Source organism: Pleurodeles waltl, chromosome 3_1, assembly GCF_031143425.1.
Source record: "Pleurodeles waltl isolate 20211129_DDA chromosome 3_1, aPleWal1.hap1.20221129, whole genome shotgun sequence".
NCBI lineage: Eukaryota > Metazoa > Chordata > Amphibia > Caudata > Salamandridae > Pleurodeles > Pleurodeles waltl.
In genome coordinates, this window is record NC_090440.1 from 1,465,496,568 (window position 1) to 1,465,509,305 (window position 12,738).

Sequence of the window (12,738 nt, forward strand, 5' to 3'; positions counted from 1 at the left end):
TGGTTTTCAGGTGATTAATGGGTTTTGGCTCCTACACTGTGTTGTCTCATTTCGCCAGACCTGGGCTCACTGCTCCTTCAGAATATTTCTCTTTCACATGTGACTAACCCAGGGATCGGTGTCATTATCCGCTCACTGTCCACTTCCTTTTCTGAAACAATGGGGGTTATCTCAAGAGTCAGCAATTACTGCTGATGATCTACTGCTGACGGCCTGTCATTTGTCACCACTGCTTCTTGTACCCGCTTTGATTGGGTTGATATGGTTCATTCATTACTCTGTGATCCTGATCTGCCCCTCCATGGTCTATGCTTGAGGTGTTTTAGCTCATATCCAAGAGCTGCACGGTTTTTAGCACATTCCAAAGCAACTTTAGGTTCATTGAAGAACAAGGTTTTCCCATTGATAATTTCCTTTGTTCGTGCTGGGAACAGTAGACCTTAATTCACAGTCATGTCCCTTATATTGCTGTATAAAAAGGTAGAGCTATGGTGTTGCACCACTAAAGCTTAATCTGGATAATCATGACATTGTCATTCACTGCTCCCAGTCTGCCTGGAGTGAGATAAGTTATTTTTTTATTTTGTTTTAAAGTTTATTAAAATTCCAACCCACCTCCCCCATGTAACTATGTAACCCTGGCGAGCCTAGTCTGCCCTGGTGTACCAAGGCCCCTGGGCACCTGAATACCATAAACTAGGGACTTACATGAGTGCACCAGTATGTCAATTGTTGAGTGAGAAAGTTACCAAGCAACCAAAGTTAGAGAAGAGCACAGCCACTGGGGTTCTAGATTAGCAGGATCCCAGTGGACTACAGTCTTAACATACTAACATCAGGCAAAAAGTGGGGGTAGCTCTGCTAGAAAGATGGTACTTTCCTACAAAGGTAGTGTAGGTGTTCACGGACAACACCACCGCCATGTGGTACTGCAACAAGCAGGGCGTTGTGGTATCATGGATCCTATGTCAAGAGACTCTGCGCTTCGGGACATGGCTGAAACCTCAGAGCATATCCCTGGTGGTTTAACATCTGGCGGCCTCTCTGAACGCCAGAGCAGGTGCATTGAGCCGTCCATGCATTGTCAATAACGAATGACGTCTTCATCCGGAGGTGGTGCAGGGTCTCTTTGAGACGTGGGGAGAGCCTTGGTTAGATCTGTTCGCTTCCGCAGAGAACACGCAAAGTCAGCAGTATTGCGCATTTGGGTTTCCAAGGTGGCAATCGCTTGGCAACGCTTTTTGTCTCGAGTGGAGCTCAGGCCTCCTGTATGCCTTTCCGCCCATACCACTTCTGCCCAGAGTTTTCAAGATCAGGAATGACTGGGCCCAAGTAATCCATCCTTGTGGCTCTGGACTGTACACGAAGAGTCTGGTATCCTGAGCTATTGAGCATGGTCATCGATCCTCTGATCAAACTGCTTCTTTGGGAGGATCATCTGTCGCAGCAGCAAGGGGGTGTTCTCCTCCTGAACCTGTCCAGTCTCTGCCTTCTTGAATGGAGATTGAGCTGCGTCAGGTTGCAGATTTTGACCTTCCCCCCGAAGTCTGCAGTGTTATCTTGGCAGCTGTGCATCCCTCCACCAAAAAGGTACATGCCTGTCGTTGGAAGAAATTTGTGGCATGGTGTAAAGGCAAGTCTGTTGACCTCCCTCTCTGCGGTTTTATTGTTTATACTTTTGTTGGCCCAGCAGGGCTCTGCTTTGGGCACTCCCAAGGGTTATTATCTCTGCTTTCTTACGACAGGCTGATCAGCCTTCTTTGTTTAAATCCCCTTTTGTAAATAGGTTCCTTAAAGGCCTTACTCATACGTTTTTCCCCTTCCCCTTTCATTATGGCCTGATGGGACTTGAATTTGGTTCTGAAATTCCTGATATTTGCTCCTTTCAAGCCTCTCCACAATTGTCTCCTAAGGGTTCTCACTTTGAAAACAGCCTTCCTTTAGGCCATTACATCTGCCCGCAGGATGAGTGAGTTGCAGGCATTATCATCTAAGCCACCCTACCCTTTCAACTATCCTGACAAAGTGGTGCTTCGCACTTGGGCCTCCTTTCTCCCGAAACGGTTACGCCCTTCCATTTAGGCCAATGCATCACCTTGCCTACATTTTCGACACCCTGCATCATTCTAAGGAAGATCAAACTTTGGTTGATTCAGGTTTGCTCCTAGCTTGTGGAGGTGCTGGCTGCATATCCCTTTTCTGTAAAGTATGGTTAGCCTACTTTCTCTGAAAAGTGAATTGAGGCCCAGTTTGCCTGCTGAAATCTAGGGGGGGGGTCAGACTACCAGCCACTGCTGGGCAGGTGCCACCTTCTGAGGCCCCATGGACCGTGCTTGTTCACTCTGGGAGTGCGGATGAAAATGCCAGGACTGCTGGACCTGCCCATGAAGCCACTTTTTTGTTTCCTCTTAGAAGGCCACCTTCCTCCATGGCCTCTGGTTCTAAAGTTCACCCCAACTCTGAACTACAACCCACCAAGCTCAGGCAGTCCTCAGCATGCCATTAGCCTTGGGCCCCCAGTTAATTCTGGCACCTCAGCCATCCACCTTTGCTCAGGCAGCACTATGCTAGCTCCACCTGGGGCCAGACTGTCTATTCTGCCACCTGTCCACTTCTCGCATTCCATTGGTGCCTTTTGACTCTCACCTCTGACACAGATCCATTGGGATTGTAGCTGTACCTCTAGTGCATACTGTAGTCCCTCACAAAAGCCTCACTGCTTGTTGGATGTCTGGCCTAAGCGCAGATGGGTGAGTTTTTGCCCGTCATATTGTCTCTATGCCGTGCAGCGGCCCCTCACTTTGTGGCATCAACTGTTTCCCCCACGTCTAAGTCATCCAAGATTGCCATTGCTTGTCACTTGTCATGTTTATCGCCTGGTTTGTGTCAACTGGTTTAGTTTTGGGGTGTCTGGTCGGTAAGCTTCAGAAAAAGGTGTCTCACACCATATTTCCTTGGCTTTGCCCCATCAAAGGTCAAGTGGTTCAAGGGGCTATCCTGGTAAAAGAAAGCATCCAGTTTCCCTTTCACAGTGCTTGATCACAGTCGAAGAACAATTAATATTCCAAAGTATTTTTATTTCATTTTGTGGTATGATTTACTGTATGCTCCCTGCAACACTTTCTTTTTCAAAAACGTTTATTATGAAAGTCTCATAATGGATTGCTTTGTGTTGTTCAGTTAATTATGGTAGTGCAGTAATTGTTTATTTAAAATACTTTTTTGTAACCTTGTCATCATTATGCATTCTTTTACATGCATGGATCTTTGTGTTTCGTTTTTCAGGGACAGAATGATGCTGCTAAAACTAGAGCAAGAGATTTTAGACTTCATCGGTACTAATGAGTAAGTAGTTATGTTTTGATGGAAGGTTAGTAGTCCACTTTGTTTTAAATTAATGTTTATAACAAACATACGTTCTTAATTACAGAATTCAACGTAAAAAGTTTCCTCCAATGACATCCTATCACAGAATGCTGTTACACAGAGTAGCTGCCTACTTTGGATTAGATCATAATGTTGACCAAAGTGGAAAGTCTGTTATAGTAAATAAAACTGGAAACACAAGAATGTAAGTATGTAATTGTATGTACATATTTTAATGATGTTTAGTGTGTGCCTAATTTATACTGTACTATTTTGAGTGTGGAAAAAGTGATCTGTTTTATGTCATGAAACATTAAATGCTATAAATCAAAGAAAACAAAATCAAACAACATATCAAGCTTTAAATCAAGCATGTGTCTTTTCATTTAATTGGTAGGTTGCTTCAGATCCCTAAAGATTTCGAAGTGCACGGTGATGCTGCTGAGTGTACATTCAATAGGCTAGTAATCAGCAGAGTACTGTTCATCAAACACACAGGGGTTTGGGAAAGATAATTGCATTTTGTCTCACTGGAAGTGGGTTGCGTGTAGTCCAGTTCAGAGAGGACCTGGCTTGGTAGTTCTCGCTAGACTATTCCTGTTTGAGTAGGACCAAGGCTGATTTGCATATAAATGGGTCTAGTCTGACCTGGCATAGTGGACAAAAGAACAATGAGCTGGAATGCTGCCACGAGCGATTGCCAGTGTAGACAAATTGTAAGCTTTTCTGTCGTTGCCTTTTGTGTGCTTGAGTACTTGTAATCACCATTAGTAAACTTGAATTGATTTGTTTAGTGAAATTCTCCCTTTTCTGATGGTCTTTGGCTGTATGTCAATGCAGGAAAATACTAGAATAGCTTTGCTTAGCTGGAACCTGGGACCAGGCAGTCAACAGTAGACATGCACGACTACCCACTCCATGATGATGGATTAGGACCTGCATTCTACCATCTTCAGTAGATGAGCCCCATCATTGAATTGATTAGGTATGTAATATACATTCATTTGTTTTGCAGCATGAGTTATTTCTGGATTCACGTGCTATGCATTATTTTACTGCCTAGTTGCTGGGTCCTGAATTCTCCAATATACCAGTAGTCCTCTTTTTTTAATTTACTTTTTTGTTGGGTGTCAATGGTCCCAGCGTTTGGTGTCCTTACCAGCCTCCTCGGTTGTCATAACCCCTACCCAGAAGCTCTCAGTCATGGTCGTCATCCTCAGATTCTTTCATTCTGCAGTTGGGTCTGGAAGCATAGCTTAAGGCTCTCCAGTTTGCTAAGAAAGTCGTTTTTGTTGAACAAAAACCTAAGACTGCCACCGAAGAAGGAGTGTCTATTAGATACAGCAAGCTGTTCCGCGTGATATGGAAGTGCCACCACAAATTCTCCCAGAAAGACAAACATCAAGTCTGTAACCTGTGCTCCTCAAATACTACAGCGAAGACTGCGAGGCATGTGCAGATTTTAACCTGAAGACGCTGAGGGCAAGGGACAAGCAGAGGCAGGCACACTGCACCATGCAGAGCCATAAACTGAGTACATCGCTTAAGGACCTGGGGTTGTCGAGTGACTAAAAGGATGACCTCGCCAAAGGGGCAGAAGGAGAAGGCTCCGACATCGAATTGAGAATAGTCAACGTCGAGAGGGAACAACACAGACCTAAGGTAACTCCAAAAAAAACATTCAGAGGGAGAGTCTAAAACATCAGACTCAAAAGCACAGAGAGCGGCCTCGGTGTCTGAAAAATTGGGACTGAAGGCAAGCCAAGAACCCCTTGGGTCCCATGGCTGAGGCAACTGTGGACAGTTAAACATCCGAAAAGCCATCAACGTCGGAAGACAGTCGAAGTTGAGCAGTTTCGAAGACTGATCGAAGTGGAGATGGTTCGACTTCTAAGGAAGTAAGAAGCGAGGAAATGCTGATAAAGGTGACGAAAGACACACATTGAAGGAAACTTCGCCATCAAAGAGGAAATCTGCATTTGTGCTCGACCCCGAAGATCAAGCTGCTGAAATTGAATGAAAGATAAAGCGGCTCAAGGAACAAATGGCTGCCATTCTTCAGAAGAAAAAGGATTTTGATGAATCCTTTTGGGAGTTCTGAATTCCTCTGAAATCTTGATGCCTAAAGAGCAGACTGAAAGAGACATTGAAGAGCTAGAATACCCAATGACACCTGGACCACAGGAGGAGGAAGAAGAGCAAGAATTGTTCAAGGATGAGGATCTTGACAATTTGGCAATTGATTCAGAAGTATCTGAGTTAACAGAAACACAGTGACACAACTTCGAAACAGATTCTCCCGAAGAGGGAATTGACACACATGCATGGAGGCCGTCACTTCCGGATGATATTGCTGTATATGGGCAACTTATTTAAAAAGCAGTTGACAACTATGGCTTGCAATAAAAGGAGGCCAAACCCATTCCTTCTTCCTCCTAGAGATCTTGCTGCCTTCTTGGACCACCTACAAATGCTGCCTTGAATTTTGGATCGAAGAGAGAGGTTTCCAAGGAGCCTGCAACGTGCAGAGCTTTGACATGAAGAGCAGAGAAAACGTATAAACATTCAAGGATCCCCTATGCATAAAAGGAACAGTCCCAGCTAGCTCTGTTATAGCAGCTCAAGCCAGGAAAAAGACAAACATTCCAACCATGTCTGGAACACTTCTAGACAAAGATAGTAGGAAGATGGATAATGGTGGGCAGAAACCTTCGAGAGAGGGCAGCAGCTCACTGGAGAAGCTCAACTCCAACGCTCTTGTAAATAGTTCTGCATACCAGCAATGGGATGAGATGGCAGAGTTAATGAAGCACTTGCTCGAACATTACTGGAAAAGAGCAGCTTCCCTAGCGGAAGGGGGGGGGGGAAACCTTGACAAACATGCTCTAAGTCAGCACTAGACGCTGCAAACACTGCAAGTTGACACATGGCGGGAACAACACTTAGGCGCCGTGCATGGTTGAGGGTGTCTGGTTTTAAATCAGAGGTTCATGCAAACATCATCAACACGCCTTTCTACGGAGAACAACTGTTCAGAAGTACAGTAGATTAAACTCTACAACAGATGCAAAAAGACAACAAAACAGCTACATTTATGGGAGCTCTGCAGTTTGAAGGCAATCTGAGGAGAATAACAGCACCGGTCTGGAGGCCGGCAAGAAGAGCAAGATTCCCTAGAATATCATCACTACAAGAATTTCAAAGCACAAGCCAAACACAGACAACACCTCAATGCTGGCAGTTTGATGCAAGGATGGCAGTCTTTTCGGGGACGTGCAAGAGGAAGAGCACAGTCTCACAGGGGAGGAGCAGCCCCTACCAGTAAGTGACTATGCACTCTATCAAGACATCTCACACACACACCAGTGGGAGGCAGGACAAGGGACTTCCTCTGGATTGGAGGAAGGTGACGTCAGACAATTGAATTTTAAGCATCATAAAACTTGGATATTGCACAGAACTGATCAAAACACCTTCAGCAAAGGGATCAAGGAAATCAGTCCATTCAAAGGAGGAAACATCCTGTCTACTCAAGGAAGCTGATGAGTTGATGGGAAAAAGAGCAATAGGAAACGTGCCTAGAAAATAGATCAATCAGGGAAATTACTTAACATACGTCCTAATCCCAAAACAAGACGGAAGTCTATGTCCAATACTGGACCTATGATTTATAAACCAGTTTATAAAAAAGGAAAAATTCAAGATGACAGCACTGCAGGATATCATACCACAGTTACAAAAGGGATTACATGGCAACTATAGACCTAAAAGAAGCTTTCTTACACATACCAATGAATCGCAAACACAAGAGATACTTGTGATTTGTAGTGAACAAGACATTTCAAACAATAATTCAGAGTGCTGGCCTTTGACAAAGTCTGCATCGAGGGTGTTGAGAAGACGAGGGATACACGTTTATCCTTACTTAGATGACTGGCTAGTAAAAGTAAGCTTGTTAAGAAAATGCAAAACAGGAAAAAAAAAAACAATAACACTTTTTAACCTAGGTTTTTCAATAATTACCGAAAATTCATCAGCAAAACCAGAACAAGAAAAAAATCTTTAAAGGAGCAAGAATCAGCTCAATAGAGTCAAGGTGTATCCCTGTGAAAAGAGGATAGTGTCAGTACTTCACGAAACTCACCTTTACCAGAAAGGGCAACTTGGACAGCGAGGTCTGTGTGGAAAATTATAGGCAAGCTGGCCTCATGAATCCCTCTCATTCTATATGCAAGGCTACATATGAAACCAATTCAGCCATGGCTACAAAACCAATAGTCACAATCTTATGGGAGGATCTAGTGGTTGTCATGGAGAAAATACAGGAGGAGATGGCATGGCGGAACAGATTGCATTTAGGAGCTCCAGCGTCAACCATTACTACAGACGCCTCACATATGGGGTGGAGAGCACCTATGGGCTCACTCAAGCTCCGAGATATATGAAGGAAACCAGAAGCAGTCCATCATATCAAAGTCCTGGAACTAAAAACTATGTTCCTAGCCTTAAAAGCCTTTCAGAAGAGCTGGGAGGTGGAGGGGGCTCTATTAATCCAAACATAGTACAATGACAGTGTTTTACATTGAGAAGCAGAGTGGAACTCAGCCCTTTATTCTATCAAAACTAGTGCAAGAAATCTGAATCAGAAATAAATTTACCTAACAGCAAATCATCTTCCAGGGAAAGACAATGTTGAAGCGGACAGACTAAGCAAGCAAGCATCATCTTCCTACTAATGGGAACTTAATCTCGCAGTACTCAAACAGATGTTCAAACCTCGGGGAAACACCAGAATAGATCTGTTTACAACGCACACAAATGCAAAATGCCAGTACTTTGCGTTTAGACATCCACAACACAAATCCTTGAGGAATACTCTGTTGTTAAGCTGGTCAGGTATATTTGCTTATGCTTTTCCCCATTTACCAGTGTTACACAGGGAAATCAACAAATGCAAACATGCCAAGATGATGCTAATACTAATTGGCCCTCAGTGGGCGAGACAAACTTGGTACTCAGAACTAATAGAAATGGTGCAAGGAAACATCCAGAGATTACCATGACAACAGGACCTGCTGTCAATAAGAAAAGGGGGAATTCTCCATCCAGAACCAGGAAGTTTCATTTTGGCAGCATGGCTTCTGAAAGAATTTTGCCATCTAGGTTTACCTGAAATCCCAATGGCCGTTCTCAGAGATTCAAGAAGGCCAAAATCAAGAAAGAGTTGCATGGCCAAGTAGGAAAGATTCTCATTATGGTGCCAAAGGGTGGGCCTATTCCAAGACAATACTGAGGGTGCAACAGTCTTTAAATATCTCATGCACCTACTAAACTTCAAATTAACTTATGCTTCCTCAAAAAGTACATCTAGCAGCGATTGTGGCCTACATAAGAGGTCATATAGGAAGAGGTTTCTTTAGAGGGAACAAAAATGACAGTACCAACCAGGCAGTCGGCCCCTACATGGAACCTAAACCTGGTACTAACACAACTAATAAGGAAAGTCTTGGAGCCTCTTCACAAGGCATCCTCAAAGATGCTCACACTCAAAACAGCATTCCTAGTGGCAATGACATTGCTTTGTAGGGTGACTGAACTGCAGGCACTTACAATTCAAAAGTCATACCTACAAATCCACAAGAACATCCATGAAGACAGATCCACACTTCTTCCCCAAGGTTATTTCACACTTTCACATAAATCGGTCAGTTTAAACCTAGCTTTTTCCACGAACTAAAAAAAATCAAGCGGAAAGAGCATTACGCACACTAGACGCAAAAAGGGCTATTGTGTACTGTATAGAAAAAAGACCAGCAGGAAGACAAAGTGACTGTGTGATTTGCGGACAACAGGGGTAAACCAGTGTCAAAGATGACAATCATCCAGTTCTGTTGCTCAAGTGCAGGAATATGGTTATATTCTACACCAAAAGTGCACTCAAAAACACAGAAATGAGCATCAATAGCTTTTCTGGAAAATATACTTTAACAGGACATTTGCACTGCAGTGGCTTGGTCATCAGTGTGCACGTTTACAAACCATTATTGAATAGATATTCAAATAAAGAAGGAAGCTGAAGTTGGACAAAGCGTATTAAAACATCGGTTTAGAAATGTAAGCTCATCTTCATCCCAAGCACCACAAGATTAAAATCAAAAATGCAAAAAATTCATGCACAGCATGTGTATTCAGAATAGATTCATGCTGCAAATCAAAATGGTTTCTTGCCTGTAGCAGTAGTTTTGCAGCTTGAAGAATTCTCTGTATTCGAAGGCGACCCTCCCACCTCTCCTAGAAGATGGGAGAAGAGAGGAAAATAAAAAGTCTGAAGATGGTGACTACGACTGGGAGCTTCTGGGGAGGGTGTTAGACATCAGAGGTGGCTGGCTAGGACACCAAATATTGCACCTGCTGATGCCCAACAAAAAAGAAAAGAGAGAGAGAGAGAGAGAGAGAGAGAGAGAAGGAAGACTACTGAAATATTGATACATTGGAGAATTCCGGACTCAACCACTAGATGGCAGACTAATGCACAGCATTTGAATCCAGAAAATTCTTCAAACTGCAAAACTACTCCTGCAGGTGACCATTTAGTTTTCTACATCAGATTCAGTATCAGTTACTGTGGCATAGTATTTATTGACAAGTCTGTAAGAGTACTGACTACCTGGCAAGCACACTTCTCTTATGAAAGTGGCAGGAATGTTGGAAATATTATGTAACATGTTGCAGGTCTTCATTGAGGTGTCTTGCCTTAAAATATTTGTGTTGATTTGCTGAAATGTGACTCCTCTTACCCTAAAGCCATTGCTTTTAGCCTAATCTTTCATGCCTCTCGATAGGGACACACCAAGTCCATCTTGTTCTGTCATCCTTCACATTCAGTGTAGTGTAGGGCACAGCACAAGAAAGACGTGCTTTGTGTGAGGAGAGCTGGAGAAGCCTTACCTGTCCCATTAGTAAAGGGGAGCCGACCCACAAAATGTGGTGTATTCGCTTAACATTCTAGTATCACTTTTATGTTTGTTGCTATTGGAAGTTTGTATAAACAAGGTTAAATTCAATGCAACAACTGATACATGCATTGTGACGAAACAACAAAAATATTTGTCTTGGCACATGGATCATTGAATCCACCATTTCTTGCTGTAGTTACAACTAAACATACTCCCTCTGAAATGTACTACTAACTGGTCAAGGATGCAGGTACAAGATAGAGTATGCAGTCTCTGTAATGAATGACATACAAGGTATTATTCATGTATTGTTTGTTTGAACCACTTTGCACTTCCAGCATTGTTTTCTATTTTTCTTTTTAAAATACAACATACATATACTGTAGATGAAGACTGCCACTTGGTATTCTCACCTGTAAATTAGCTATATAACTTTTTTTAAACTTTATTTAAATAATTTGTACTAACATTTTTTTAATTTATGGAACATTGTTGACGTTATCTTGTTGACCTCTTTTTGACACCCAAATCTTGGGTAAAGAATTGCATGGAGTAGTATCAGCTTCTTTGATGGCTGAGGGTTAAGACCGATGTTGGGAGGCACGTAATAAGCAGATCTGATCCTCCATTGTAGCCCTCATCTGAACCATCAATTAAAATGATGATTTGAAGTTGATGTCAGGTTAGCTTGGACAGTAGTGATGAGGCTTACCTCCTTCCCTGCATGAGGCAACACAGAGAAAAAGCAAAGTCGCCTAAACGGGAGCAGCCACCAATTCAGAGCTGGGTGTTGAAGATATTTGGATAGCTAGGTGAAAAAGGTGATGCTGAATCCATTAGGTAACTTGATGGAAGTAGATAAAGCGAACCACTAAGTAGACTGACCCACAGAAAGTGAATGGACTGGAAAACCGGAAAGATAAACTGACATTCAGAATGAAGGCAGGAATGAAAAGGTATAGAGGAACATGAGATTGTGAAGGTGCATATTTTGTTCTGTCTCAGACACATTTATGAAGTACTGTGTGCAAGGAGTGGGTTTTTTCTTTCCTAGAGTAACAGATCATATTGCACATGTCTGGCACTTTCAGGCAGTCATTTTCACATGAAAGAGAAATGGGCATGAGCAAGAGCAGGGTTGCAGTTGGCTTGTGCATTTTCCTGCAGACAAGAAGACTGCATATTGTAACCCCATTTGTCTCTATTCACAAAGTTGGCCGATTTCTCAACAAACTGTTTCACCACCTAAGGGACCGCTTCCAAGCATGACATGGTCAGCATGCACCAACAACACAATGTTCTGCGACTCAGTTTTAGACAATAGGTCTGCCAACACTGACTGGTGAATTACCTGATGCTGAGTTGAGGAAGTGCTGTGCCTTTCTCTGGCTGTTTAAGCAACATGTGCCCCTGGCAATTGGGAACAGAATTGTCAGGTTAGACCTTGCTGCCTCTCCCCTTTCTGCTCCCGCTCCTGCTTCTCCCACCCCTGCTGCACCCACCCTAGGTCATAATCTTGTTGGCTTACAATTTCTTGCTCACCAGTTCACTTATGACGCTTTAGATAACTCACTTTTTCAACTAAAATACATTTATGCGTTTAATAGTATTGTTACTTGATTTACAATGAGCTCCACATTCTCTAGATACACTCCTAAAGATGTGTGTAGCAGAATAAAACAGCACCAGAATAAAGTACACGAAGTGTGTAGTGCTTAAATAAACGGTATCAGGGACACCGTAAGTCGTTGATAAATATCAACAATTGGAAATTCTTGAGCAACTTCTCAAAGTTGCTTCTGCTGCTTGTTAAATGACTTAACGTAGAGTGATGGAGAAATCTTCAAGCCATTTGTGGCACAGACATTGCAGAGCGTATTTACCAATGTTTTCATGTAGAAAGTAACAGTACTCATTCATTTTATGAATGGGATCTAAAAGTGTTGTATCATCGAAATTAATGATAGAGGGCCAAAAAACAATTGTGCAGAGAATCTTCTTAGAGAGCTTCTGGAAATCTAGTTCGAGGTCAATTAAGGGGTAAATGTTAGACCAGTTTTTCTGGATATTTATCGTTCAGATGGTGAGGGAGTAGCAGGATCATGAAAATCCATGTTAAACCAAAGCTATTGGACAGCCTATTTCAAGATTTCTCGGTTTATTGTAACATCACTTGACGTATTTTTCATCAATCTGTTGCAGAGTGTGCATGTTCTATCTCACTGTAATTGGGTCTCTCTCTAAATGGGGAGAGTCAACAGGAGGAAGCATGCATGCTTCATTCGGTGTAGGATTTTTTTTTTTTTAAGGACAACCTTAACTTTTTCTTTAGTCATTTGATCTATCGTAGTAGCTAGAAATTCAGCAATAGTGCTGCTGCCCCCAAGCTCCTTCAAATAATAATAATGATGCTGCT

General features: G+C 42.7%; 1 protein-coding gene across 9 annotated transcripts in view; it reads left to right on the forward strand.

Moving 5' to 3' along the window:
- The window catches only part of R3HDM1 (R3H domain containing 1), a 642,394-nt gene that overhangs the window by 173,093 nt on the left and 456,563 nt on the right, over positions 1-12,738 (forward strand). For all 9 annotated transcript variants that reach the window (XM_069225061.1, XM_069225063.1, XM_069225066.1 and 6 more), the window contains 2 exons: positions 3,286-3,345; positions 3,431-3,571. In XM_069225061.1, the coding sequence (XP_069081162.1) occupies positions 3,286-3,345; positions 3,431-3,571 (201 nt within the window). The remainder of the gene's footprint in view (positions 1-3,285; positions 3,346-3,430; positions 3,572-12,738) is intronic.